The following is a 25,416-nucleotide window of genomic DNA, read 5'->3' as shown; positions in this document are numbered from 1 at the left end:
GTAAAACTGGTCTCCTTGCACGTGTGCTGCCACCTTACGCCAAGAATTAGTGTTTGTTACTGTTACTAGTAATCGTGTACAATTTGTATTGAATGTAGATGTAGATATGGCTTGAATGTGGCCGATTTTTGCATTATTTTACGTTGATGTTAAATAGTAAACTTATTTATTATTGTTTGAAGTAGTAAAGTGAAAATGAAGATAATAATAAAGGTTTTACAGGGACAACAGTGTACCTTAGAGGTATTTATCGCGTGCTTTTGAATGATTAATTTTAAACTTATAATTTCGTATGCTTGTTTTAATTATACATGTTTTATTGAAAATTTGATTTTAATTACTTTTTTATTTATTTTGGGAACATTGAATCTAATGTTAAAAAATTATTTTACAGATTAAACGTTATTCTTGTGTAGGTCAATTCTCGGAGCTGGTTAGGTTAGAAAATTATATATATTGTTTACTTTTCAGACGAATTAAATTAACAGCTATTTGTGCAGTTTAAAACACTGAATATACTAAATTGCTTAAGTTTAACTTAAAAATTTAGTTTGTTTACTACATTACCCTGGTGAACCAGATGATTCTTTGTTGTAGAAAGAAGATAACATTATTGAGTTGGTTTACTCAACTTGAATTGGAACAGTCATTTTCTGACCAACATATTTGAAATTAATAATAATATCCTTTTTCTAACATTGTATACGAAATTTATTAATAAAATACATTTATTAAAACCTATGTTTTACTTTTTCAGGGTTAGTTTAGTTTTTTTTTTAATTACAGAAAAATATAAAATTTTTAATTTAATGGCTGTAACTATTATTTTATTTGAGATAAGATATAGGAATTCAACCTTAGAAAAAAAAATTGGAACTTCTGAAGTACATTCTGATATGATTTCCCCCATTAACATTACATCATTCATGACACTTACATCATCAAAGTAAAGATAAGGAGTAGCCGCAGTATATCTGGATTCGATGTAACCTCATGCATCCAATTCAGATATTCACGATTCCTAGATGGCTCACTTCTTACTGCTTATATATTTTAGAGTTGAATAAAATGGTAAGATTTTTTGTTTTAAATATTGAACTAGTTAGGGAAACTTCTACTTAGGGCAGTAATTAATAAAAAAAATAATAAGTTTTATTATTTTATTAATTGTAGGGTGAAATGAAACCAAAAAAAATAAAAAATTATTCATCTACTCGTTGGTAAGCTTAAAAAAAATAATAAAGAAGAGAATTAAAGGAATTAAGGTAATTCTGAGCAATTATTTGATGAACTTCAACTTTTTTCATATACTTTAATGAACCATAGTACATATGCTTAGGATCAGGAAAATACAAGATCTAAATGTTAGAAAGCAGGTTTGAACAGCGGGTGCCCATGCAAGATCAAAGTCTGTGCCATGTTATCAGTACTCTAGTCAATTAGGAATCAGTCTTGTTAGTTGTGGTAACCCGTTTAGTGCCAATCTGTTCTATAGAGAGAGGTAAGGGTTAAGGTTAGAGTTTTGTAGAAAGAAGAATATACTGTAAACTAATCTTAATAGTTGTCAGAGTCTGAATCAGCTGTTGAAGATGACTGTTGATGCTCTTCATAAGGTGATTATTCCATGAATAATAGTACAGATCATGTGGTGTAGCCTCTCTCTTTAGTGGTTATATTTCCATTTAAACTTAAATTCGGTCAAGTGTCGTAGAAGATTGTGTTAAGTATTGCCATATTTTGGTAATTTATTACTCGCCTCTCCTCAGATTGTTTTATTATCTGATCAAGTCTAGATATTTAATAAAACTGATTGCTAATTGACTAGATTACTGATAATGTGGTGTGGACTTGACTGCATAGGTCACCTGCTGTCCAAACTTGCTTTCTGATATTTACATCTTGTTTTTCTTTTAAGCATATATACCGTAGTATATTAAAATATGAATAAAACTGGAAGTTCATCAAGTAATTGCACAGAATTAAATCTTTTTTGTTCTAATTTTTTAAAACTAATTTGTCAGTCCAGGATTATATTTTCAATATGTGCTGTTTATTGACACATGTGGAAATTTCAAGATGGATTTGTAAGAAAATTGAATTGAAATAACAAAGAATGTCACAAAATCAAAGTATAACATTTTAGTAATACCGGTTAGTGAAAGTAAGAATAACTTATACAAAATTACATAAATGTACAGGAATAGGTCTGAACTACATTGCCTTTGCTAATCTTTTTATGATAACAACTGAACAATATTAAATTATTGAATAAAATGTACTTGTAGGAAACATCCTGAACTTTAAAAAGATTTTTATAAAAGGAAGAGATTTAAAAAAAAAGACCATCTTTTCATTTCCCATGCTTGCACTATTTCGCAGGCAGAACTGATTTTCAGAGTAGAATGCACTTCAAAATTCATTAATTTATATATATTATTTTTTATACAAATATATATATATATATATATATATATGGGTTTAAGTGAATAGTATTTTTTTTATACCTCATACCTCAGAACCTAAAATTTAATTTCACCTCCCTCCACAACCCCACTGTGCAACCAGAACTAATACCGTGTTTTTCTTTAAAAAGGTCTGTAAAAAACAACATACCATTCTCAGGAATAACAAGCTACAATAGCAGACTTACTAGGGAGTATGAAGAATGAGGAGATTTCCCATTGCTTTCTAAATTGAACCATAACAATTTGCAAATTTGCATTCCAAGCTCCATGTAATATACATAATATTGGCCCTACACATGACATCTTTTAACTCTGCATTACAAGGATTAGAGTAGCTATATTGTAAACATCATTAAGATTAAGCAAATATGACTGGTGCCGCTTGCATCTCAGATCTTCATGTGTCGCTTCTATAAGAGAGACTAGGGCAGATAGTGTAATTTACTTTGATTCTTCTATATTCCACACAAATCTGGACATGAATTAAGTTGTAAGGTGCTGTGTACTTGTTCTTGGATGGATATTCAATTTTCAAAGGGAAAGTAATTTTTTATGCTGCGTACATTTAAACTAATCAGTGTAAAGTTATTGTTGCTTATATCAGTGAAAAACTTTTCTGATCTAGATAAGTATGGGTGGATGGATGGTTGATCATCATCTGAAGCAGTTTTGAGGTTTCCTCTGTGTGCAAGTTTGTATTACGCTTCAGTTCCTTTGGGACTACACCATCCTTTCTCAGCACATATCACTTTTCCGTATCCTTGATCCTTTCTTCTCCATTTTTCAGTAATCTGGTTTCTTGCTGAGGATGCCAGGATTTTGTGTTAACTGGATGGAGGCTGTCCATCTGTGGAATCAGTTCCTGACCATTGGTTGCACGATGAGCCTAATGACATCCTTACAGGTATAGCCCAGTACTCCTAATCCATCTTGAACGTAAATACAAATTATTACCGTATTGTCGTTATTCAAGTTAATAAAACTTTCCATCTTGTGTTGTTTCTTATAATTCCCTCTCACTTTATTTCAATTCACCTTTGACCAGTAATTTCATAGTGATAATGATTTATTTTTACATTATTTACAGATGTGCTGTTTATACTATATTATCTGATATTTAGAAATTTAAATTAATCATAATATTATACAACATGAATTTTGTAAGATTTAACCTTATGAAAATAATCTTACAATAATATAAACTAATATAATTTATACAAATTAGCATAAGATTTTTAAAAAGAGTAGCATCAAATTCAAGCTGTCTACCAAATCTCATTGGAAAATAGTTTTTAATTTTGGTAAACCTGATACAGGTTTACTAGCTATACTATCAAAAGTGCAACATAAATATTTATATAAATGCATCAGTTATTGTAGACAGTAATATAAAAATAACATTTTATATGCCAAATGCTACTGATACTTGTAACAATTTAAATGAAACATTATACATTTCAAAAAAAAAATTGAGATAAAAGTAGGTGGATTAGAATGTATTTTTTTGCTGAATCTTAAAATGAAATCAGTTTTTCTTTATCACCCTTAGATTTTTAGTTATGACCCTTTAAAATATTGAGAAACTTCTCTGATAATAAATACAAAAATAATAATAATTACAATTAAAATTCTAAGAAGGGTGAACAGACATACATGACAAAGGCGGGTAAGGATGCAAGTCTGTTGCTACTGTACACCTGGTTGAGCATGTTGATGATTTTGTATGCGACAAACTGAGGTTTACGATTAGTCAACTTTCTGTAGAAACCCCAGAAATTTCAAGGTCTTCTCTGTACACAATTGTGATTAAATACCTATGATACTGGAAACTGTGTGCATGTTGGGTCCCAAAAATGTTGAATGATGATTGCAGCGAATGGCGTCAGCCGTAATGTTTCTCATGCATTATGATAATGAGGGAAAAGAATTTTTAAAGTTATTGTTACTGGAGATGAGACTTGGATCCAGTATGACAATTCAGAATCCAAAGGACACTCTTAGCAGTGGATGCACACTTCTTCTTCAAACAGACACTGAGCAACAGGAAAACAATGGCTACAGTTTTTTGGAACCATAAAGGTAAGGTGTCTTGTTGGTGGACTTTAATGGAGCATAGGACAATAACAGCAAAGGAAGTTTGTTGTGAATCTTTATGTCGCCTCCGCGGAGTTATCCAGAACAAATGAAGAGGCATGCTGTTGTTCGACGTGGTTTTGATCCATGACCGCACTGTGCCTGTGTGATACAATACCTTCTTGTTTTTGACCATCCATGTATAGTCCAGACCTAGCACCTAGCGATTTTCACCTCTTTCAAGAATTGAAGGCATGGATGGGCGGACAACATTTCACCACCAACAAAGAACTTCAGGAGGCTGTAAAGACGTACCTTACCTCACTGGAGGCAAACTTCTTTGAAGAGGGCATAGGAAAGCTAGTGTCAAGATATGACGAATGCCTCGATGATTTTGCAGAAAAATAAGTTGGATACTACTCAACATTTAGTAATAAAATCATTTTGTTATGTCAATGTGGTTTTTTTTATAGCCCATCAGAGGTTGAAAAAAAAAAGCCCTCATAGATTCATCCCATCTGCCTTGATAACATTGTTTCAATATAACCTGGTGAAACCTTACTCCTTGTTCGTCGCTGATGACACACAAATTTAAAGGGACAAAGTCCAAATGAGAAAGAATAAAATAAATTTTTGACGACATTCAGTAGCCTTAATTTTTGTAGTTCACTAAGAGTTCATTTATAATCTGATCATGGTTTTTGGTTTTTTGTTTCCAAGAAAACCAGTAACAACATCTTTGAATGACTTCCATGTTGCTAGTTGTTTAGAATTCACGTTGTTGTCAAATATATTTTCATGAATTAATTCTCTTATTTGTGGCTCGATGAATATTCCCTCTTAATTTGGTTCGCTTAATTGTGAAAAAACCTCAGCTGAATCTTTAAAGCTATCTCCATCTTTATCTAATGCTTTTACAAAATTCTTTATCAGGCGTAGTTTTATGTGTAGAGGTGGTAAAATAATATGATGTGCTTCAACAAGGACAGTATTGACAACATTTTCCTTTCCTGGAGTAAACTGATTTCCTTTTGGCCAGTCTTTAACTGTGTGCAGTTTATTTGTAGCCCAACTATCCTACAAGCACTAGAAACACATATATTTTGTAAAGCCTTTCTGGAGATCGAGAAGAAGCCTTATTGTTTTCAGGTCAACAGTGATTCACCATGAGCATTCATCATACTTTATAGCTTTTAAAATTATGGACAGACTTTTATATGTTTCTTTCTTTCATTCCTACAGCATGTGCCGCCAATTTAAAAGAAAACTTATTCGAATTATGCAACAACTCTACCTTTAACCTTCTTTTTGATGAGTCTATAAATAAATGCCTATCATGAATAACATATTCATTGTCCAGTTCAGATATTAGCCCCCTAATATGGCAGGAACAAATTAAACCATCTCTTCTGAAGTATTTCAGTAAATTTTCATTTTAATTTCTATGTACTGAAATGTTAGTATCCTTGTTTAATAAATTCTATTCTTTAAGATATGAACCAACTCCAAGGTTCACATGCAGAACTCTGCATGTTGTTTCAACAAATGCCAGTCATGAATTAGGTCACTTAGTTCTGCTTGTGTGTTGAGGTAAGGTTCAGATTTGATTCTTCTGAAATATAATTAATATTTGTTGAAGTTGAGGATTTATTGATTGATTGAGTCTTCTGGTGAATCAGAAATTTCTTTCCAAGAAAGAAAGTTGGAGCAGTATGAAGTACTGGTCTCATAGCTGAATGAACATTTGGGTATACAATACTGCTTTTATTGTTTGAATTGAAACCAGTAACATGTGTTAAGCAACAATAGCAACATTTATCGTAATGGTTAGCAGACTCTTGCCAGATAATAGATACGTCAAAAGGCAAACTCTATTTTTCTCTCTTTTTAACAGTCGGGTTAGTTTAACATAGCACTTGATATACATTTTACATGTGGAGCCCAGGTTTTATCTTAGTCTCCCAAGGGACAGTCAAAATAATGTTTTAAGCAGGTTTCAGCAGATTCGATATTAGTTTTCGTTGACTTTTCATGGTGAATTCTCTGCAAATGTAACAAAAAATATTTGGGAGAATTTTTACCATCATGATTTTTATTCCAAAATGTTTTAATGAATGAAAAAACAGAAATACTTAATTATAAAAATACTTTATTACTTAAAATACTCCATGTTTCACTATGGAGTGCAATAAAACAGCGTGAAACACACATATTCACAACTTTAATTTTTATATTCATTAAAATAATTCTAAAAGTTGTTTTGTCATAAAAATCTTTCACCAAATTTATGGTATCACTTATGAAACAATCTTTATAATTGTTTATGATAAAACCACTACCACAACTAAAGAACACAGCAAATTATACGAAGAGCTGAACTCATATTGAAAATTTCATCACGTTGAAATACTCACTTGACTTGCTGATGATATATCTATATATGTCTGGGGGACATGAAATGACATCTTTCAGCTGTTATCTGTCAAATGTCGTTCTACAGCATGCATCACAGTATAAATCAGATGTGAATAGGCAAACAGACGTACTAACTTATTTGTATTGCTTGTTCCATAAATGATGGAACAAATAAATTTAAGGGGTTGTAACTTAAGAATGTTACATGATGGGTTCTTTTGGAATACATATTCAGATTCGGTTTATAAAATACTATGTACAACACCTACTCCCCTTTTCTGTTCCAAATTGTATGTTTACCAGTGTATTTTCATTTTCAGTTTGAACATAAAAAAAGAGTAAATTTGTTTTAATTGTTATTTTAATTATAAAATAGACAATTATGAAACCATACACATATTGAAACCTTTTGATGATAGATTCAACAAAAAAAAAAAAAAAACGTCTGTTTAGTTTAGTAAGCAATAGGAAATATTAAACATAGTAAAATTTTGAACATTATAACTCTAATAAACTTATTGCATTATTTTATAATCCAAAACGAATAATACTTAAATTAAAATAACATTATCAGTGATATTTTAAAAGATAAATAACAATGAAACATATTAATTGTAATCATTAAATTAACATTTTCAACAAAATCATGAACTATAAATTAAGTGGAATCTAAATATCAAATAAATAGTTTGGAATTAAGATTGAAATAACATAGAAAATCTAATAAAAGCAAAATGAATACATAAAATTCTTCTCTTAAACACAAAATTATATTAAATAATGCTTACAAAACCCGATTACATGAATTTAGTAATCTAATTTAATTTTTAATAATGAACACAGGATATATAAAATAGTTAAAGCATTAAACATTTACAGTATAGGAAATTATTTTTTAAAAATTATTGAATAAATTGCTACCTCTGTTATTATTTAATAACGATAAACGTTTTAAATCTCTATCTTTCGCATAAAAAAGGATATGGGTGGTTTTGTTTGTTTATTGTATGTGCGAACATTTTTATTTTAGCTGCTATTGTCGCAGAGCAGACTAATGGTGGTGCGCCAGGCAACTATGCACAGCACGTGAATGATTCATTTGTTCAAACGATTTGTACTTCTCGACAATTCTTTTGTTCGAACAATTTATACTTCTTGATAATGAACAATTTATCTAAAATTATATTTGTGTTTTGGGGATAAAAAAGGAAAACATTGGTGTTAGAGCTGTGTTAAAAAATCAAACTCAAGAAACAGCTAAAAATGTTCAGAATTTTGAAGCTTTTTGTTGTTTATTTAGTTACAATTGGCAAAAACATTTATCAAAATCATGTGTAATGAAACATAAACCAGGTAGGTAACATTTTGGTGGTGGGCCATAGGCCTGCTTTTTTCAGTAAAATCTAAATCTTTGTGTAAAATCTTTTCATTGCAGATTGGAGCAAATTATATATTTTTAGGGTTATATAACAAAAGTATCTCCTAAGTATTATCTCTTTGGTAAAGGAATATACTTAGTAATGCAAATCTATTTACCTAGATTAAATCATTTTCGTCATTACATATGAAGAATACATTCGCCCACTTTATAGAAGTACTAGATTTACAACTTCTCCGTCAAATTTCAAAAAATCTAAAAATTTGTTTTTAGATATTTACATGAAAATTACACACACCATAAATCAAATTTATATTCTCATTTGTTACCTAGAGGTTAAAAAAAAATTAAATCTATTTTAATCCTTTAAACTCAGAATTACAAAAATTCTAGAAATTTGTTTTTAGATATTCACATGAAGATCACAAACATCAAAAATCAAGTTGACATCTTTATTTGTTACAGAGAAATTAAAAAAGTAGTAGTAAGTTTCATTGTTAACCATTTTAATCCTTTAAACTCAGAATTTCAAAAAATCCTTTCTTAGTGTGCACTTACACCATAAGAAGAACATGTATACAAATTTTCATCAATTTATCTAAAGTAGTTTTTGCTAGTTGCTGATGAATCAGTCAGTTGGAACAAGTTGCTTCATAGATACAGATAACTTGTCAAGGGTAAAATTTTTAAGGTAAGAAAATGGGAATAAGTGTGTTTTTGTAGGTACATTTGAAATGAGTCTTACTATGTGGTTTTGTACCGTTATAATTGGCTGTCATTGGAGTTCTGCCTGGCAGCAGGTCCGTTGTATCACTCTTGTCTCGATCCATTCCTATCTCAAGCCTTCTCCTTTATCCTTGTTTTTCTTCCTTACTTTTTTCTCCTTCTACTGACCCTTCCAATACAGTTGTTTCCACTTCCTTTAACCAATGTCCTAACCGGTTTGCTTTTCTTTTGTGTATTTCCCGCATAAGTGCTCTTTTTTAATCATGTTCATTACTTCCTCATTTCTCACTTTAACTGTCCATCTTACTTTCTCCATATCCTTTTTTCAAAAGCCTCAACCAGTTCCTTTCCCTTGTCTTCATTTTCCATGCTTCACTTCTATAAAACAAAACAGTTACATACATAGCATTTGGCTAAGCTCATCCTTAACTCCAGACTTTTACTGCATGGTAATTTCCTGATACTGAAGGCTTCCTTTGCCATTGGTATCCTTCTCTTTATTTCCATTGTGCTTGTTTGGCCTTCTATATCACTATAGTCGCCAAATATCGGTGATTTTTTTCTTTTCTTCTTCACTTGATCTTACCACTAAGTTCTCTTTATTGTTTACTTCTGTTACTTTATTTTCTTTTATGTATTTAAATTACACAATTCTAAGAGTAAAATAAAAAGAATCTATGGTCTAGGAAAAGACTAAACCTATCATAAATTTGAATATTTTTGTCAATATAATTTTAAATTTTTTTAGAATTAATAAAAAAAAAAATCAATTTAACTGCCTTTTTTACATCCCTAAACTTCTCAATTTTTTTTACATTATTTATTTAGGTGTTCATCTGATGAGTTGACAAGCTTCCATTTAGTTTTCCCATTGCCAAGTAACATTATTAATGTATTAGAAAAATAGTTATATTTAGCTGTCTTTAAGTCATCAACCAGTTTATTTAACAGTAATATTTGTAAAGGCTAGTATTATGAATGTGATTTAAATAAGAATTTTGTTTTTGTTTTTTACTTTGATTAGAGAGCTATATTTGTAACTCATAAATGTCATTTGATTCCTACACCTTTGTTTTCAAGCTAAAAAAACTCCTCTGCACATAAATTAATAACATTTAAAAATAAGTCTTCTTTTCTTTAAAGGTTTTTTTTCCATTATATACTGTATCCCAGTAAATTTTACATAATTAGTAATATTTATATGAAATTCTGTATCCCAAATTTATTTTACGTATAAATGTAGCTAGGAGTTAATGTATCATTCTTTAATAAATCAGGAATTGTCTTGCCAGTTAAAGTAGTAATAAAGTAGTATAGCTATTTTATCGCAAAAACTTTGTGGAAATAAATTATGGGGGCAATAGGTGGATAATGCTTGCTACATTGTAGAATGTCAGCTGACTGCTTATACATAGAGTTTATGCTGTCTTTAATTTATAAATTACTCTGCCATGTAACTCATGGTTGTTGTAAGAGGACTCCATTTGAGACTGAAGAAAGTAATTCTTCTTCATTCCAAAAGTGGTAAAAATTGATTGTGGGAGAGAGTGTCTGGTGACGTAATTCATTATAAAACAGAATAAAATTTACTTGTGAACTATATTGAGATTCATTAAAACTAAATTCTTTGTAATTTTACCTGGTAATTATATTTAATACTATTAAAATTACTAATTTAATACTTATATAATATTATTTAAGAGAAATATATCCTGTTAAGAGGGCTTATTGCATGTAAATGAATATAAATATTTTATTTATTGGCTGCTTACACTCACATAATTCAAATTATTTGCTGTTAACATATTCATGGGAACCTTGTATTTCTTGATTAGTGTCTTTCAAGTACTGATCTAGGTACTCATAATTCATAATTTTTAATTAGGTAATTGAGGTATTCATAATTTTTAAGTTTTTTAACTTCCTTGGTTGCAGAAAATATCTTGTTTCCTCGTAGATTTTCATTAATGTGCATTGGACTATCTTTATCAAGGTATACAAATTTAAAAAATCTTATTTCTCATTTCCTTAGTATTTCTTCTTTTACAGATCTTTTATTGAATATATCTCTTATTGGTACAGACCCAACAGTTTCATTTTTATTGAATCTATGACAAGCATGTTGTACTGCTTCAAATCAGCACATCTAATAGAAGTACCTAGATTTGTTTCTGCAATTCGTTTTCTTCCCTCATTTCATTTAGTTATCTCATAATATGTTTTAAAGTATATTTATCTTGGAAGCTTTTGTTATCTAAATCTGAATTAGCACAATTTTCATTGTCATAAGAATTAAAATCCTCTTTATTGGATTACTATCTTTGTTGATAATTTCACACACGATATGAAACTGCTTTTTACAGATGAAATAACTTACTTTTAAGAATTTTGAAAAAATGAAGATACTTTGAACAGGATATTTTATTAAGTTTGATATCTGTAATTGTATGTAATGTACATAAATGCATAGGGTTGTAAACTTGAACATTACAGTAATTTCAAAACGTTTCCTCATTCGATACTGACCAAACTATGACATTTATATTCTTTGTGCATTTTGCTTCTTGTTTCTTGGAGTTTTCTATCTTTTTCCTACATATATAACATTTCAAGAGGTTTTTGGAAGCACTGACTGAACGGAATTGTACTTACTTTATTTTCTCTGTAATCAGCTGAAAATTGACCCTGTTCTTCAAAATATGATTTCAGATTCCTAAGTGTTACTTTGTTTGCTGTAGCCATAAGTAGTATTACAAACTGCGTGCAAAAACTGGTTATGTGTTCTTTATTTGTAGATGGTTTTTCTACTTATGTAGCATGTAGAATGTTAGGTGCTGGAGAGCAGCTGGTTCAAAACACAATTACCTGCTTAGAATCATGGTGTAAAAACTGGATTCATGTTTTCTCTGGAAAAATCGAAGTACACTTGCTTTACCCAGTTGATAGAACTTGTTGACCCTGGACTGTATTTACTTGGTGAACCAATTGAGGCATGCATGTGGGTCAGATTTCTAGGAGTGTGCTTAGACCAACGATTGAGTAATGTGGGTAACACATTTATTGGAGCTGAAGGTAAAATGCCTAAAAATGTTAGAAATGTTGAGAGTTCTATCTAATAACCACTGGGGAGACGATCTCATATGCATGTTGCATCCCTATCGAGTTCTAGTCCATTCCAGATTAGATTACAGCTGCGTGGTTTATTCGTCATTGTGGGCCACCACTCTTAAAGATGTTTGATGCAGTCCATCATTCATTCATCTGTTTTGCCGTTGGTGCTTTTCACCCAAGCCCGATGGTAAGACTGCTGGTGGACAGTGATGAGTAATCTGTTTCGATTAGACAGAAGCAAATGATATGTTGCTATGTGGCTTGGATTAAAGCGCAACATACTCATCCAATGTTTGATGCAATATTCTCCAACCAGCATGTTAGTAGATACCAGCAACAGCCGACTTCCACTGCTCTGATAGAGATCAGAGCTCAGCGCCTTTTTTCCACTCTAAATATACAATTACCTCCAGTCTTTACCGTTTTCCATGTTATTACCCCCCTTGGCGGCCTTCTCTTGTTAATTATTGCTTTGATTTTTATCAGTATAAGAAACAGAATACAAATCCAGTTATTTTATGAAAAAAATTTTAAATATTATAAATAGCATGAATCCTGATGCCACAGTTTATACGGATGGCTGTAAAAATGTTAACACTGATGGTTGTGGTTGGCAACAGAACATACATTGGCCTCTCCAGAATCATCAGTATTTTCATCGCCGAGCTCTTTGTTATTAATAAGGCCTTAAATATCAGTAGTCCAACATTTACTTCTTTGCTCTGATTTCATGAGTGCCTTACAGGCAATTAGTGATGTGTACTCCAGACACCCTATTTTCTGTGAGATTGTATGTTATTTTGCAAATGAATTACCACAATACATTTGTGAGCTTCTGCTGGATCCCCACCCATATTGGATTTAAGGCAATGAGCATGCTGATAGTGCAGCAAAGGAGGCGTGTTTTCCAGCTTCCTTTCACTGGTTGTGTCATTTTGAACGATCTTTTCTTTTTCCTGAAGATGGTGCTTCATGATGAGTGGCAAAGTGATTGGAATCTACCGTGAACAATAAACTTCACCCAATTAAGAACTGATTCACTGTGAAGTTCCTCATGCAGAAATAAATGTTGAGAGGAGGTTATCTGCTACTGGCAAATAGGGCACACTTGGCTCATTCATGAATATCTGATGACCCAAACAGATGCATCAGTTTGTGCTTGCTGTGACTGCCAACTAACATTGCCATTGTAGATTGTATATGCTATGTGGCATTGCGTCACGTTTAAACTAGGTGCTAACATGCAAACCATTCTTGGGGATAATGAAATGCTTTTATCTTATGTTTTACGAATTTTTAGAACTGTCTGTTTATATTCAAATATATAAATTACTGCAGTGTGTTTCAACTATTCATGCCATTTGTTAGAATGCAGATGGTAATTTTATTATTTTGATTGAGATCATTTTATGTATCTGTGTTTTTATTTCGCTTTCAGCAGCTTTATAGGCCTTTTTATTTGAATATATATTTTTACATTGTTGGGTTTTTAGTTTTTAATCATTTTTAACTGTCCATTTTTTATTTATTTTTTACAACAAATACGTTGTGTTCAGGTGATGATATCATGAAATTTTTTTTCACGCAGAAAAAGATTCTGGCTAAATATATTCCTAATCAGTTTGAGAAAGATTTGAGGAGTACTAACTCCCACACACCAAGTGTGATAAAAATCCAGGTTCCTATTGGTAAAATCCATCTAGACTTAAACTTCAGATGAAAACCATTCTATAAAAAGTGAAAAAAGTAGAAAATAGATCAATAGTGAATTATCATAATTAATGATCAGAATTTCAATTTATCTTGTTTTTATTTTCTTTTTAGGTTCCAGGTACAACTACAGTTTTAAGTGTAAAACAGATGATATCTGGAACATTAAAGATTCCAGTTAACCATCAGAAACTTTTATTAACAGGAAGGCCGTTATCAGGTAAGTAATATTTAATTAAGTTTGTTGTAACTAGTTAAATTGTGATTGGTCTCAAGTTAGATTGCCCAGTTATGTTTGGCATTTTTTTCAAATTATGTTTCATTGTTTTAATAAAAATTCTTGTCCAGTTTCTTGCCCCTTTAAAGATCAGTTTGTTTGTCAGCAGCTTTTTCTTTTCTTTTTTTAACCAGTTATAGTTATAACCGATTATTTGTCCAGAATAATCATTTTGTCTTCATGTATGTTTCTATGTCTTCTTTTTCAGTTGTTTTTACTTTATACAACCAAAAAAATATTTATCCTAACAGCATACTAGGTGTGGCTAAAAAAAAATCATACTGATTGACAAATAGACAAATAGTGTGCGTGTGAAGGTTAAATGGCACACGGTCGAGTCATGTTAGATTCCCTCTGCATTACTGCTGTTGAGTTGACACAGAGGCCTTTGTTTGTATTGGACAAATTTTAAGTGTTTTAAAAGAGCAACTTGTTATTGTGATTTTTTGTGAAACTGAAAATCCACTGCAGAAAACTTATTCTTTGTATACAGTAATGAATGTTTATCACACAGTCAGGTTTTTGATTGGTTTAAACAGTTCAGAGGGACAAGAAGAGATTGAAGTTCACCATCCAGGATCTGAAGGTTTGAAGATGATGTCCAGGATGACCATTTATTTTGACATTCATGGGGTTGTGTATATAAATTGCATACCTGAAGGTCAAACTGTGAATCAGCAATACTACCGTGAGGTTCTAACTACTCTCCGTGAACTGGTTATGAGCTAGAAGAAAGCAACCTGATTATGTAAAACAAGTCATGATTATTTCAGGAGAACACCCTGACCCATACTGCACTAGGTCAAGACAATTTTTGCCAACCATGAGATCCGTGTGTTACACCCTATTCACTGGACAGCACAGAAAGGAACAAGATTTGAGTTAGTTGAAGTTGGAAAGACGAAGCAACAGAGACCATGAACATGCTTTCTGAAAATGACTTACAACACTGCTTTGACCAGTGGAAAATTCCCGTGTTATTTTATTGAAAGTGATGTTGTTAAAATGTGAAAATAAAAAATAAAAGTTTTTACGGCATTAATTCTTCTTTTTCTTGTTTAGCCTCCGGTAATTACCTTTCAGATAATACTTCAGAGCATGAATATGTATGAGTGTAAATGAAATGTAGTCTTGTACAGTCTCAGTTTGACCATTCCTGAGATATGTGGTTAATTGAAACCCAACCACCAAAGAACACCAGTATCCACGATCTAGTATTCAATATCAAAATCCGTGTAAAAATAACTGGCTATTAAGACTTGAATATAGCATTAATCCAGGTTTTCTTAACCACACATTGTACACACTTTAGTGCCATGTATAGTTCATCCATGCCTGTGACTAAGGCAAGTAAGTCATGCCCTGTGACTAACTTTTGTAGATTTTTCTTAAGTATCTAAGGAAGACATCAATCTAATTTGTTTTTTTTATATTGATTTTTTTATTATAATCATTGTTTACACTAAGTCTCAAAAAGGTTATACACAGTTTGAGCAGTTATATTTTATTAAATAAACAGTTAGATACATGACGCTTATGTTGCTCTTTAACTTAATTTAACTTACTTATAAATGTTCAAAATGACCACTTAAAATTAATTACCTACAATAAATACACAGCAACATGGTAACTGTACTGTAGCTAACAGTAACAAGTTAATTACATTTTCCATTTGCTGTCTCAACTGCTGCAGTGCCCTTGATTTATTAGCAGACACAGTGTCTTTTAAAGCACCTCAAATGTAGAAGTCCATGGGTGTTAAATTTGGGAAGGTGTTGTCGAGAATATTCATTACATCATGATGATAGTGGGGTGGAGCCCCCATCTTGTTGAAATTGGTACACTTCTTCATTAAAAAATAATGATTTGTAGAGCAGGACTAATGTTGTTATGTAGCATTTGTTAGTAAGAGATGCAAGTGACTGTCCCATCACAAAAGAATCGCTCAATAATTCATGTAGAAGATAAACCACACCATACTACAGGCCTGTTAAGTTTATAGATTTATATTCAATTATATATGGATCTGCATTACTCAAATAAACACTTATGCCTATTATCTGTTCTATTATGCTTTGAAATGGTTTCATCCAATCGAAATTAGTAAATCTTCAAACACTTCATTTGTTTCCACTCTTGTCCTGGTATTATTCCCAACATTCTTCTTACTGGATCATCTTCCTTTAATCCATGCAAAAGTCGTGGGGTGTATGGTTTCCACTTATTAGCTCATAAAATTTTATGAATCTTAGATTTTTCTTTTACCGGTGTCATGAAAACCTTGGCTGGGAGATCATGTAAAGGTTGCATTACTAAAGTGACATTTTCATTACCTATACAGGTTTTTCTTTGTCCGGACCACTTCTTGTTTACATTTTCCACTGCTCTATTAGCTTCATACTGGTCACAAATTTTTGCACTTGTTACTCTCGGTGGTTGTGATGTTTCAAATTCTATTACTCGTTCATTGTTTTTAAACTTCATTAACATTTTCAGTATTTCAATAACAGTTGCAAAGCCACTAACAAGTATGATGGTAAAAAGACAACTAAATTTCAGCCTTGTTTATTTCAGATTAAATAACATACAAAGTAGCAAAGAGTGACAACAATGAAAAACAGATGTTTTTATTATTAGCTGATATGATTTTATTTCTATCTTTGTTCATTTTCTAGCTGTAATGATTCAAAAAGTATGTACATTCATTTGAGATACTGTAAATTTTACTTTTTGTTTTTGTTTTTTTAAACATTAGTTTGGTTATTGTTTGTACTTGATTTTTTAAATATTTTTATAAAAAAATAATATATCAGTTATTTATTCTACAGTTGCTGACAACTTGTTGAGGTTTATATAGTTACACACACACACGATACTTTCCAGGAATACATTTAATCTGCTTATTTTTTGTAAGTTTTGCCCCACAATTATAACTAAGTCATGTTTTAAATCTGGATGGAAACAGTGTTTCAGATATGCTGCAAGATTAAAAAATTAAATAATTTAAGCAGTTCGATTTTGACGATAAGTACATTTACTGATGGAGCAATATGTTTCTTGCACTCAATGGAAGTGATGAGATTTTCTAACTCTTTGACACCTTTACTTCTCATGTACAGTAGCCATCATATAATGGGGAACTTGGATGATTAGCCTGCAAGTCACTGCTACACTATTGTTCTCTGAATCATAATCATGATTAGTTTATCTCTTAATAGGGTAAACATCATGCAACTGTTGTTGTAAACTGTGTTTACAGTATTAAGAAAGTGACATCGTGTTTCAAATACAACAATTTTTATTTTATTTTATTTTTGTTTCTCTTTTGCACTTTCCATGTATATAAAGTTCAGTTGTGTGATTCTGCATCTTGATGAGGTTCTTTTGGTATGTATAGTTTATTTTGTTAATAGTCAGTGAATGTACGATATGATATTTTATAAAAGGTTTTTATCGTGGTTTGTAACTTTATAACTTTTTAAAATAGTTCATTGATTTGTGAATAATTATGGCTGAATTTAAGTTTGTTGAGAAAGGTAAAAAACTTGTAAAAAATGTGTATGATTTCATGAAGAAAGAATCTTTAGATGTAGGAAAATTAAAAAATTACAAGCATTTAATCTCTATACAGAAGTGTGAAGAGAGAACTGCAGCTGCCTGTGGTATTTCCAGGTTTTTTAGGTGGCATTTCTTAGATTCAAAACCTAAAAAAAGAAAAAAAATAGAACTTCAATCTGAAGGTTCAGAATGTTCATTCATTACCCCAAAAAATAAAAAGAAACATTCTAAATCAGGATTAGATGATTTTGATAAAGGTTTGGTTAGGTAAACTGCGAATGAATTTCACTCAAAAGATAGGAGAGCTGCCAACAGTTAAAAAATTCTGTAAAGAATTGAAATTTAAAATTAATTTTAATGGCAGTGATGCTAGTTAAAGAAATTTGAAAGAATTAGGTTTCAAATGGTGCAAAACAGAAAATGAAAAATTTTAATTTAAAAAATTATATTAGGCAGAAAAGGATTTCATATTTGCAAACAATCAGTGGTTTAGAAAATGTAATTGGGCGATTGTATACTTAGATGAATCCAATGTTTTTATCATATCATTCAACAGCAAAATCATGGGCTGATGACAGCGTGCAGGACTTCATTTACCAACAAATAAAGGTGAACGCTTAATTATAATTCACATTGGAGATGAAATGAGCTTTATTCCAAATGAAATGTTAACTATGATGTACCAGCCAAATCAAAAAGTGGTGATTACCATGATAGCATGTTTACTAAAAATTATTTTAAATGGGCTGAAGAAAAATTAGTATCTAATCTTCCTCTTGAGTCTGTTGTAGTTATTGGCAATCCTCTGTTTCTTAATACCCTTTCTGGAAAAACTTGATGTCATCAAGCAAGAGATAAGACATTGACTCTTTGGGTACAGAAACTTCATTTCCCATTTTTGTCTTGATTGTTTAAACCACAATTGTATGAACTAATTAAGTTGAACAAAGTAACAGAAACAATATACCAGTTTGACGAATTGTTGGAAAGAAGTGGGCATCAAGTTCTGTGGCTTCCACCTTACCATCCTGATGTGAATCAAATTAAGAGGGTATAGTAAGAGGTAAAAATCTGAGCCACAGCACAATGTTTTAGAAGTTAGAAGTGCAGAAACTGTGTGAAGATAAAATGAATTCGATGAACGGCGAACACTGGAATCCTTTCTGTGAAAACTATAAAAAAAATTGAAGCTGAATATTGGTGCCAAGCATGTTAATAGATTCTCTGACAGAATCTTTAATTTTCTCTTTTCTATGTAGCAACAGTGATAATAGTGACAATTACACTGAAGATAGTGATGACAGTGAGGAGGTATTCTAGCTGCGAAAATAAACAGATAATACATTTTCCATTAAGTAATTAAAGTTATAGTATAACTTTATATATATTTACTGTGTAAAATTAGTAGTAGATAGTATTTTGTTATCCGTTATTACACTTTACAATGTACAGTACAGAATTAGCAAATTGTATTTTATTTCAAAATTGTTGCTTTCATGTTTTAAAAATAGAACAACTATTTAGTAAGGGGGATTATTAAGAGCGAGAAAGATGTTTTTACATTGGGTAGTAATCGTTGCCATTCCAAGCTCACCTTTACTTGGCGATGATTGTATTTTTATCTGAAAATTGCTAATAACTGTGTTTATATCTAAAAACTTTCATTTTAGTCAAATATGTATATTCAAAATGGAATTTTTGGGTTAAATCCTTGTATGCAATATACCTGAATCCTTGAAGCAAATACTAATATATTAATCCTTGAAGCAATATACTTATATATTTTACAGTGCTATTCATTGAAACGGCCAGTGCTTAAAAGCATGAAGCCGTATTATGGTATATGCTTATGTAAAGCAATAATATGTCTTGAATAAGACCAAAATTCCCAAAATTTTTATAGAAATTCTTTCACAATCCTTTTTCTATTTTGTTGATAATTGAAATTATTTATAAACTGTTACACTGTTAGAATGTATGTTAGGTCTAAATGATTTCCTGTCTTTATCAAGAATTGAATTAACAGTTTAAAAAAAAAATGGTTACTCTATGTTTTAAACAGACTCGGAAAAAACTTTAACATTACTACTACCTAAATAACAGATAAAAACTAATTTTTTTGATTTGCCTAAATGCTAATTTTTTAATAATTTTGTAACAAAGTTGTAGTGTTGAAATCACTTTACTGAGAACAGCAGTTATGTTTTATGTGTTTTTTCTATAATTAATTCCTTCAGATGTTCTTCGACTAACTAGCACAAACATTGCAGAAAAGAATAAGATTTAATATAATGTAAAACTTCATTTTGATTCCATCAAATAATTTTATAAGGTATTTACAAAAATAAACTCTTTCTTTTATGACCATATTACACTAATGTTATATTATATATATATATATATATATACTACAAAAAAAATGATTACATTTATTAAATAAATATAATTGTTTTTTTTCTTTATTATAATGTGATTTGTTTTTTTAGATGAGAAACGTTTATGCGATTATCCTAATATTTGTGATGGTGTCAGATTAAATCTTATCATTTGTAAAAACGCCTCAGGAGTTGGTACACCTGGAAGTAATAGTAATTCAACTGACAATAATGTTATATCATCATCACCTACTGTTTTAATGGATGCCACTTATAATTTCTTGCATAAGTATTACTCTGATTCTGACTCACGTAAGATTGCTGATGAATTCATGAAGGTATCTTACTGATAATATATTTATAGACATATATATTTATATAAAATAAGAATATTAAAGCATCTTTTATATTTGATGAATCAAATAAATTCAGTTTCCTTTTTTTAATTTTAGGTATAAACACAGACTATTATCGTGTTGTATTAATATAGGTGATTATTATTAAAATAATTGTGGTATTTATAAAATAAAATATGACCAATGTTAATAAATTTATGTAGGTAAAAATAAATAGATTTATTTAAAACAAGATTTTTGTTGCACAAGTGGATATAGAAAAATAAACATTTTTAAAAGTCTGAATGGCTGAGTACCTTATAAAAATAAAAAAAACAACATAACTAATACAGAAGAAAGTATGAAAATTGTTTAAATTAATATTAATGAAATAATGTATTAGAAAACTGTTGAGTTTATATGCCTCTTTTAAATTAAAGATTAATTTAACTACTCAGAAAAGTTTTATTAATCATAAAAGGCTGATGACGGAAGTACATCTGAAAATCTTTCCAGTTCATTGGAAGATAAAAAATGAATTAATACAAGGAAGATATACTTGCGTTTATAAAGATAAGAATTTAATCTAAACTAAACAACAAGGAAGCTCCTGGTTTTTTGCTTAAAACCAAGAGTTTCTTCTGGTGACGAAATTGATGACCACGGATAATTTGTTGCAATTCTGTGTAAATCTTGATGGTCCTCTTCTTTCAACTATGACGTGGTTGGCTCTTACTGCCAAACAATAGAACATTTAATTAAGAATTGTGCAAGAGCCTTTCATTATTGTTAATTTGACGATCTTTCTAATAACATTGATCAAGGCATTGATTAGCTTCTAAATTTTGACCTAAATATTTAGAGAATATGAGGTTATTTCAGTCAACTTATATCAGTTATTACTTATATTATAGTGCACACTAGAATGTAATGTCACAAAAAGCAACAAGGTGCTGCCATCCTGTATTTTCATTCTTCCTACTACTAACATTCCAAAACTCATTGTTCCTTGCCCTCTCATTTTCTGTCGCTGTTAGTCATATATCTTGTCATTTTCTGTCGCTCGCTATTGTTATCAATTCAGTTATGCCTGCTGTATCAACGCATCTAAAACAATGTGCAGGGATTGAATTTTTATATTTATCGTTGTTTAAAATCTGTTTATGGTAATGAAACTGTTGTTTGAAATACTGTGAGTAGGTGGGTAATAACATTTTGTGCATCAGAAACCAGTAAAATAAATATTGAAGATGAACCTTGCAGTGTTCAACCAATTTCTGTGACCAATGGGAAGCACCAAAAGGAAGTAGAGAACTGATCTGAAATAACCATTGCATCCCAGCAACACTTCATCACCTAGGTAGGCATGGTCGATAGAATGAATAGAACAAATTATTGCACGACTGGGCTAACGTAAAATCTGTTCGCTATGTGTACGATGTAAACTCACTGGAAACAAGCAACAATGAAAGAAATGTGAGCAGCTTCTGAAACATTATTGAGATAAAGGAGGTGACTTCCTTTTCATTATTGTGATGGGAGGTGAAATTTGGCTGCATCATTAAAACTCAGAAGAAAAATAGCAGAGCACATTGAATGGAACTGGCAGTATGGTTCACCACAATCAAAAAAATTTAAAAAAAATTCTCTTGGCAGTATTCTGGGATTCCAAACATCCATGTATGTGATTGATTACCTGAAAGTCAGATCAATTGTAAGTATTCTGCAATACATAGAGATGTTAAAACATCTTTCTCGAGTGCGTGTTGTGATCAACAATCCAGGAGCCAATAATTCTGCAACTCGATACTGTTTGGGCACTGCATTGCATGCAACCACTGAAGCTCTTACAAAGATGAAATTTGTGTCTATTTATTCCATACCTTCCATACTCATTAGATTTGATGCCCTGCAATATTTACTTATTTTCTAAAATTAATAAGAGTATTCATTTCACCCCTGGATGAACTGAAGGATGCAGTAAGGTCTAGCGGGTTAAGGAAAGACCACTTTCCTTCATTGACTGAATGACAAAACAGGTTCATCATTGAGAGAAATGTACAGCTGTAAATGGTGAATATGTAGAAAAATAAATTAAGTTCTTGTAACTAATAAAATGTATTTTTATGTTGTATTTATTTCATTTGATTATCTCTTTTCATTTACAAGTTATGTCCAATTGTGCATTACATTTCAATCACCCAAAGAAATGAACATATTTCAGAAATTCATTCTGCTTGTCAAAATTGGCCAGTCCAAGATCCAAAAACGCATTTTGTTTTCAGTTTTTGGCTGCCAAAAGATTTCTTCCAAATTTCTTTAATAAATGTAAATTATATCATACTACATTAATGTGGATATTAATTGCAAGGAAAGTTTTATGGTTTCAATGTAATAAGAATAAATAATTTTAAAAATTAAAGCCCACCAAAACTACCTCTATTATTAACTGATAATTTATTTTTATGAGAGAAAATTATTGTAATCAACTTAATGAAAATCTTAATTAATATTTTAAACAATTCTGTTTAAGTTATAATATAAAAGTATAATATAATATACCAGCAATTTATATTATGTCTAGCGCTTTCGATCATTTGACCATCCTCAGGGGAAAATTTTTTTCAAAATTTAAAATTAAAAACATAAATATTATAATATTAAAAGCATAATAACTGGTCGTCATTGTATAAAAATAATTACGTCAGTTACATAAGATGTCTCAGTTTACATTTATTGTTACACGAGATTGTTTCAATTGATAACCTTGTAAAGTGATAACATCAACAACAAATGTTTCTGATTGTAAAAATTATAGATTTAAATCAATTGGGCACCAGTGAAAAATTTCATACTGGAAGTAACAGTATGTTCACAGTTCTGAGTAGGAGGACATTGGATTGTGTTCTTTTTGAGGCAATCATCATGTCAAGTTTTCTAATATGCATCACGTCACTGTTAAAAGTGTTTATTAATGGTCTTTATTTCCTGTGTTGTTAGTGCATAACAACACAGAGGAACATTTAAATAAGTGGGATAGAATTCTTGGTCCTGTTAATAACTGTCCTATAGTACTACGTGTTGATGTAAATGCTAAGTTGCTTCTTTGTTATAGTGGACTCACAGATGATAATGGTGAATCAGTTAAAGGCTTTATTGTGCAGTACAATAACTATGTCAAAAAAGACAAGGGTAGGGTTGAAAAGGGCAAAATATTGTCTAGGCATGAGGCAGAGATTTTTAAGTAATGAAGTTACTGATATACTGTAACATGGGATATGAGTTTGGTAGCAAACAGACTGCATCAATTAATCTTTCAATGATTTGTAGGATAATATTTTTCAGAAGAAAGAAACTGCTGTAATATTACTTACATTTAAATGCTTTTAGACTTGAAGTCTGATCCATCTTGACCTCCAGCTTTTTGCTAACGACAGATTCTAAAATGACTGTCTCCTTGTAATTCACTACGATAACCAGACCTTTCCCCAGTCTCCTTCATGTTCCTAATTCTGAAATTTGACATCTTGCCCTAAGGGAAGTCTGAAATTCCTCTCTAATTGGCTAAGTTGTTTTTGTGGAGCCGCCTTCCTTGTTTAGGAAGATGACTTCTGCATGCTTGTGAGCTAAACTGGCCTCCTGCTTGCCTTTAGCACCTCGGCATAGTGTTTCCGCTCTGCCATAATAGGCACAGGTGCTGGTACCAAGATGAAAACTGCCTCTTTAACTTTGACTCTTTGACTTCAGTTGGCTTCAATGCAAGTGTCTGAAATGCATTTTCCAAAGCAGAAAACATTGCCTTAAATTCAAGCCTCAGGATCACTTGTGTGCGAACCACTGCAGAGGTGCTTCGAGGGCTTCAAGAAACCCCAACAACTGTCCACATTGTTCCTCAAATTGTGCTTCTAGAGGGGCAGGAAGAAGGGCTAATACCCTTCTTCCAGCCTTAACGAAATCGCTAATTAGACTATGTTTTCGTACCTGCGTGAACATATCAGCCTGACCAGCTTGGGTTTGGTCATTGCAGGAGAAGAGTGAAACATCCTTCACTCCCCTCCTGATGATCTCTTATTTTTCTAACTCGCCTAGGTTTTTCTTTGGACTCTCCAATTGACAGCTTTGCCAATGTTTTTCTAAGTAAATAAAATAAACTAAGCTAATCCATCTACTTACTCACAGATATCTGCTACTTTGTTGGGCAGGCCCACAAATGTGACAGCTGCCCGTAGCATGTGACACAGCTATCATGCTTGTTCCTTATTTTTATTTCCCCACCTTCTAATTGTCATATTTTATTCATTGATTTGATCTTGTAACTGTTTTTCTACTGTAGCTTATATTTTATTACTAAACATTCAGTCATTAATTAATTTTATACAAAATATTATTAATTCTTTATCTGTTTTTTTTTTGTGTTTTTTTTTTTAGGAATTCAACAGATCAGTTGCATCCCTTAGTTTAGACGATATAGAACGTATTGCTGCATTATATCTTGATGATGAATCTACTATGATAAGCTGATTGTAATTTAAATCTATAATTATTGTATTATAAACCCTTGTTATTTGTAATTATTTATAATCTTGCAATTTCTCATAAATAGTGAAAATGTAAGTTCAATAATTATTTTGGAAAATGGGTGTGTTGTGTTCCAAAATACTGTAAGATGATTAATTAAGAAAATTTTACATAATTCAAATTTGTTTACGTAATTTCTTTTAGTAACCTTTTTTATAATTTTATGGTATTTTTGCATGAAAAGGGAGTAGAAGTACAAACAAAATTTTAAAAACTGAATAAAAATGTGGCAGATAGCAAAGGGACTACTATAATTTTAATAATAAGTTACATTTATGTAAACATAATACTGTATTGTAATATTTTATGTCGATGTTAATTCTGAGTAAATGTTTGTCTGAACGTCTTTGTTTATTTAACTATATGGATTTGAGTGTTCTTTGTAATAATGTAGAATAAAAACATTATTAAATTA

The 25,416-nt window shown here is 30.9% G+C and overlaps 1 protein-coding gene across 2 annotated transcripts; it reads left to right on the top strand.

Annotated features, from left to right (window-relative positions):
• The first annotated feature begins 25 nt into the window (after nt 1–25).
• LOC142333133 (ubiquitin-like protein 4A) lies at nt 26–25,416 on the top strand. Of its 2 annotated transcripts, none has more exons than XM_075380065.1 (4): nt 26–243; nt 13,993–14,098; nt 20,200–20,426; nt 24,852–25,416. In XM_075380065.1, exons 1-4 carry the CDS (start codon nt 196–198, stop codon nt 24,942–24,944), a joined length of 474 nt encoding a protein of 157 aa, XP_075236180.1. In that variant the 5' UTR covers nt 26–195; the 3' UTR covers nt 24,945–25,416. The 2 variants fall into 2 exon arrangements, with proteins under 2 accessions (XP_075236180.1, XP_075236179.1); XM_075380064.1 differs by lacking the exon at nt 26–243 and adding an exon at nt 933–1,071.

The sequence above is a fragment of the Lycorma delicatula genome, chromosome 12 (assembly GCF_047948215.1).
Source record: "Lycorma delicatula isolate Av1 chromosome 12, ASM4794821v1, whole genome shotgun sequence".
Taxonomy (NCBI): domain Eukaryota; kingdom Metazoa; phylum Arthropoda; class Insecta; order Hemiptera; family Fulgoridae; genus Lycorma; species Lycorma delicatula.
The sequence above is the reverse complement of the archived record's forward strand: the minus strand, read 5'-3'. Positions and strand labels throughout refer to the sequence as shown.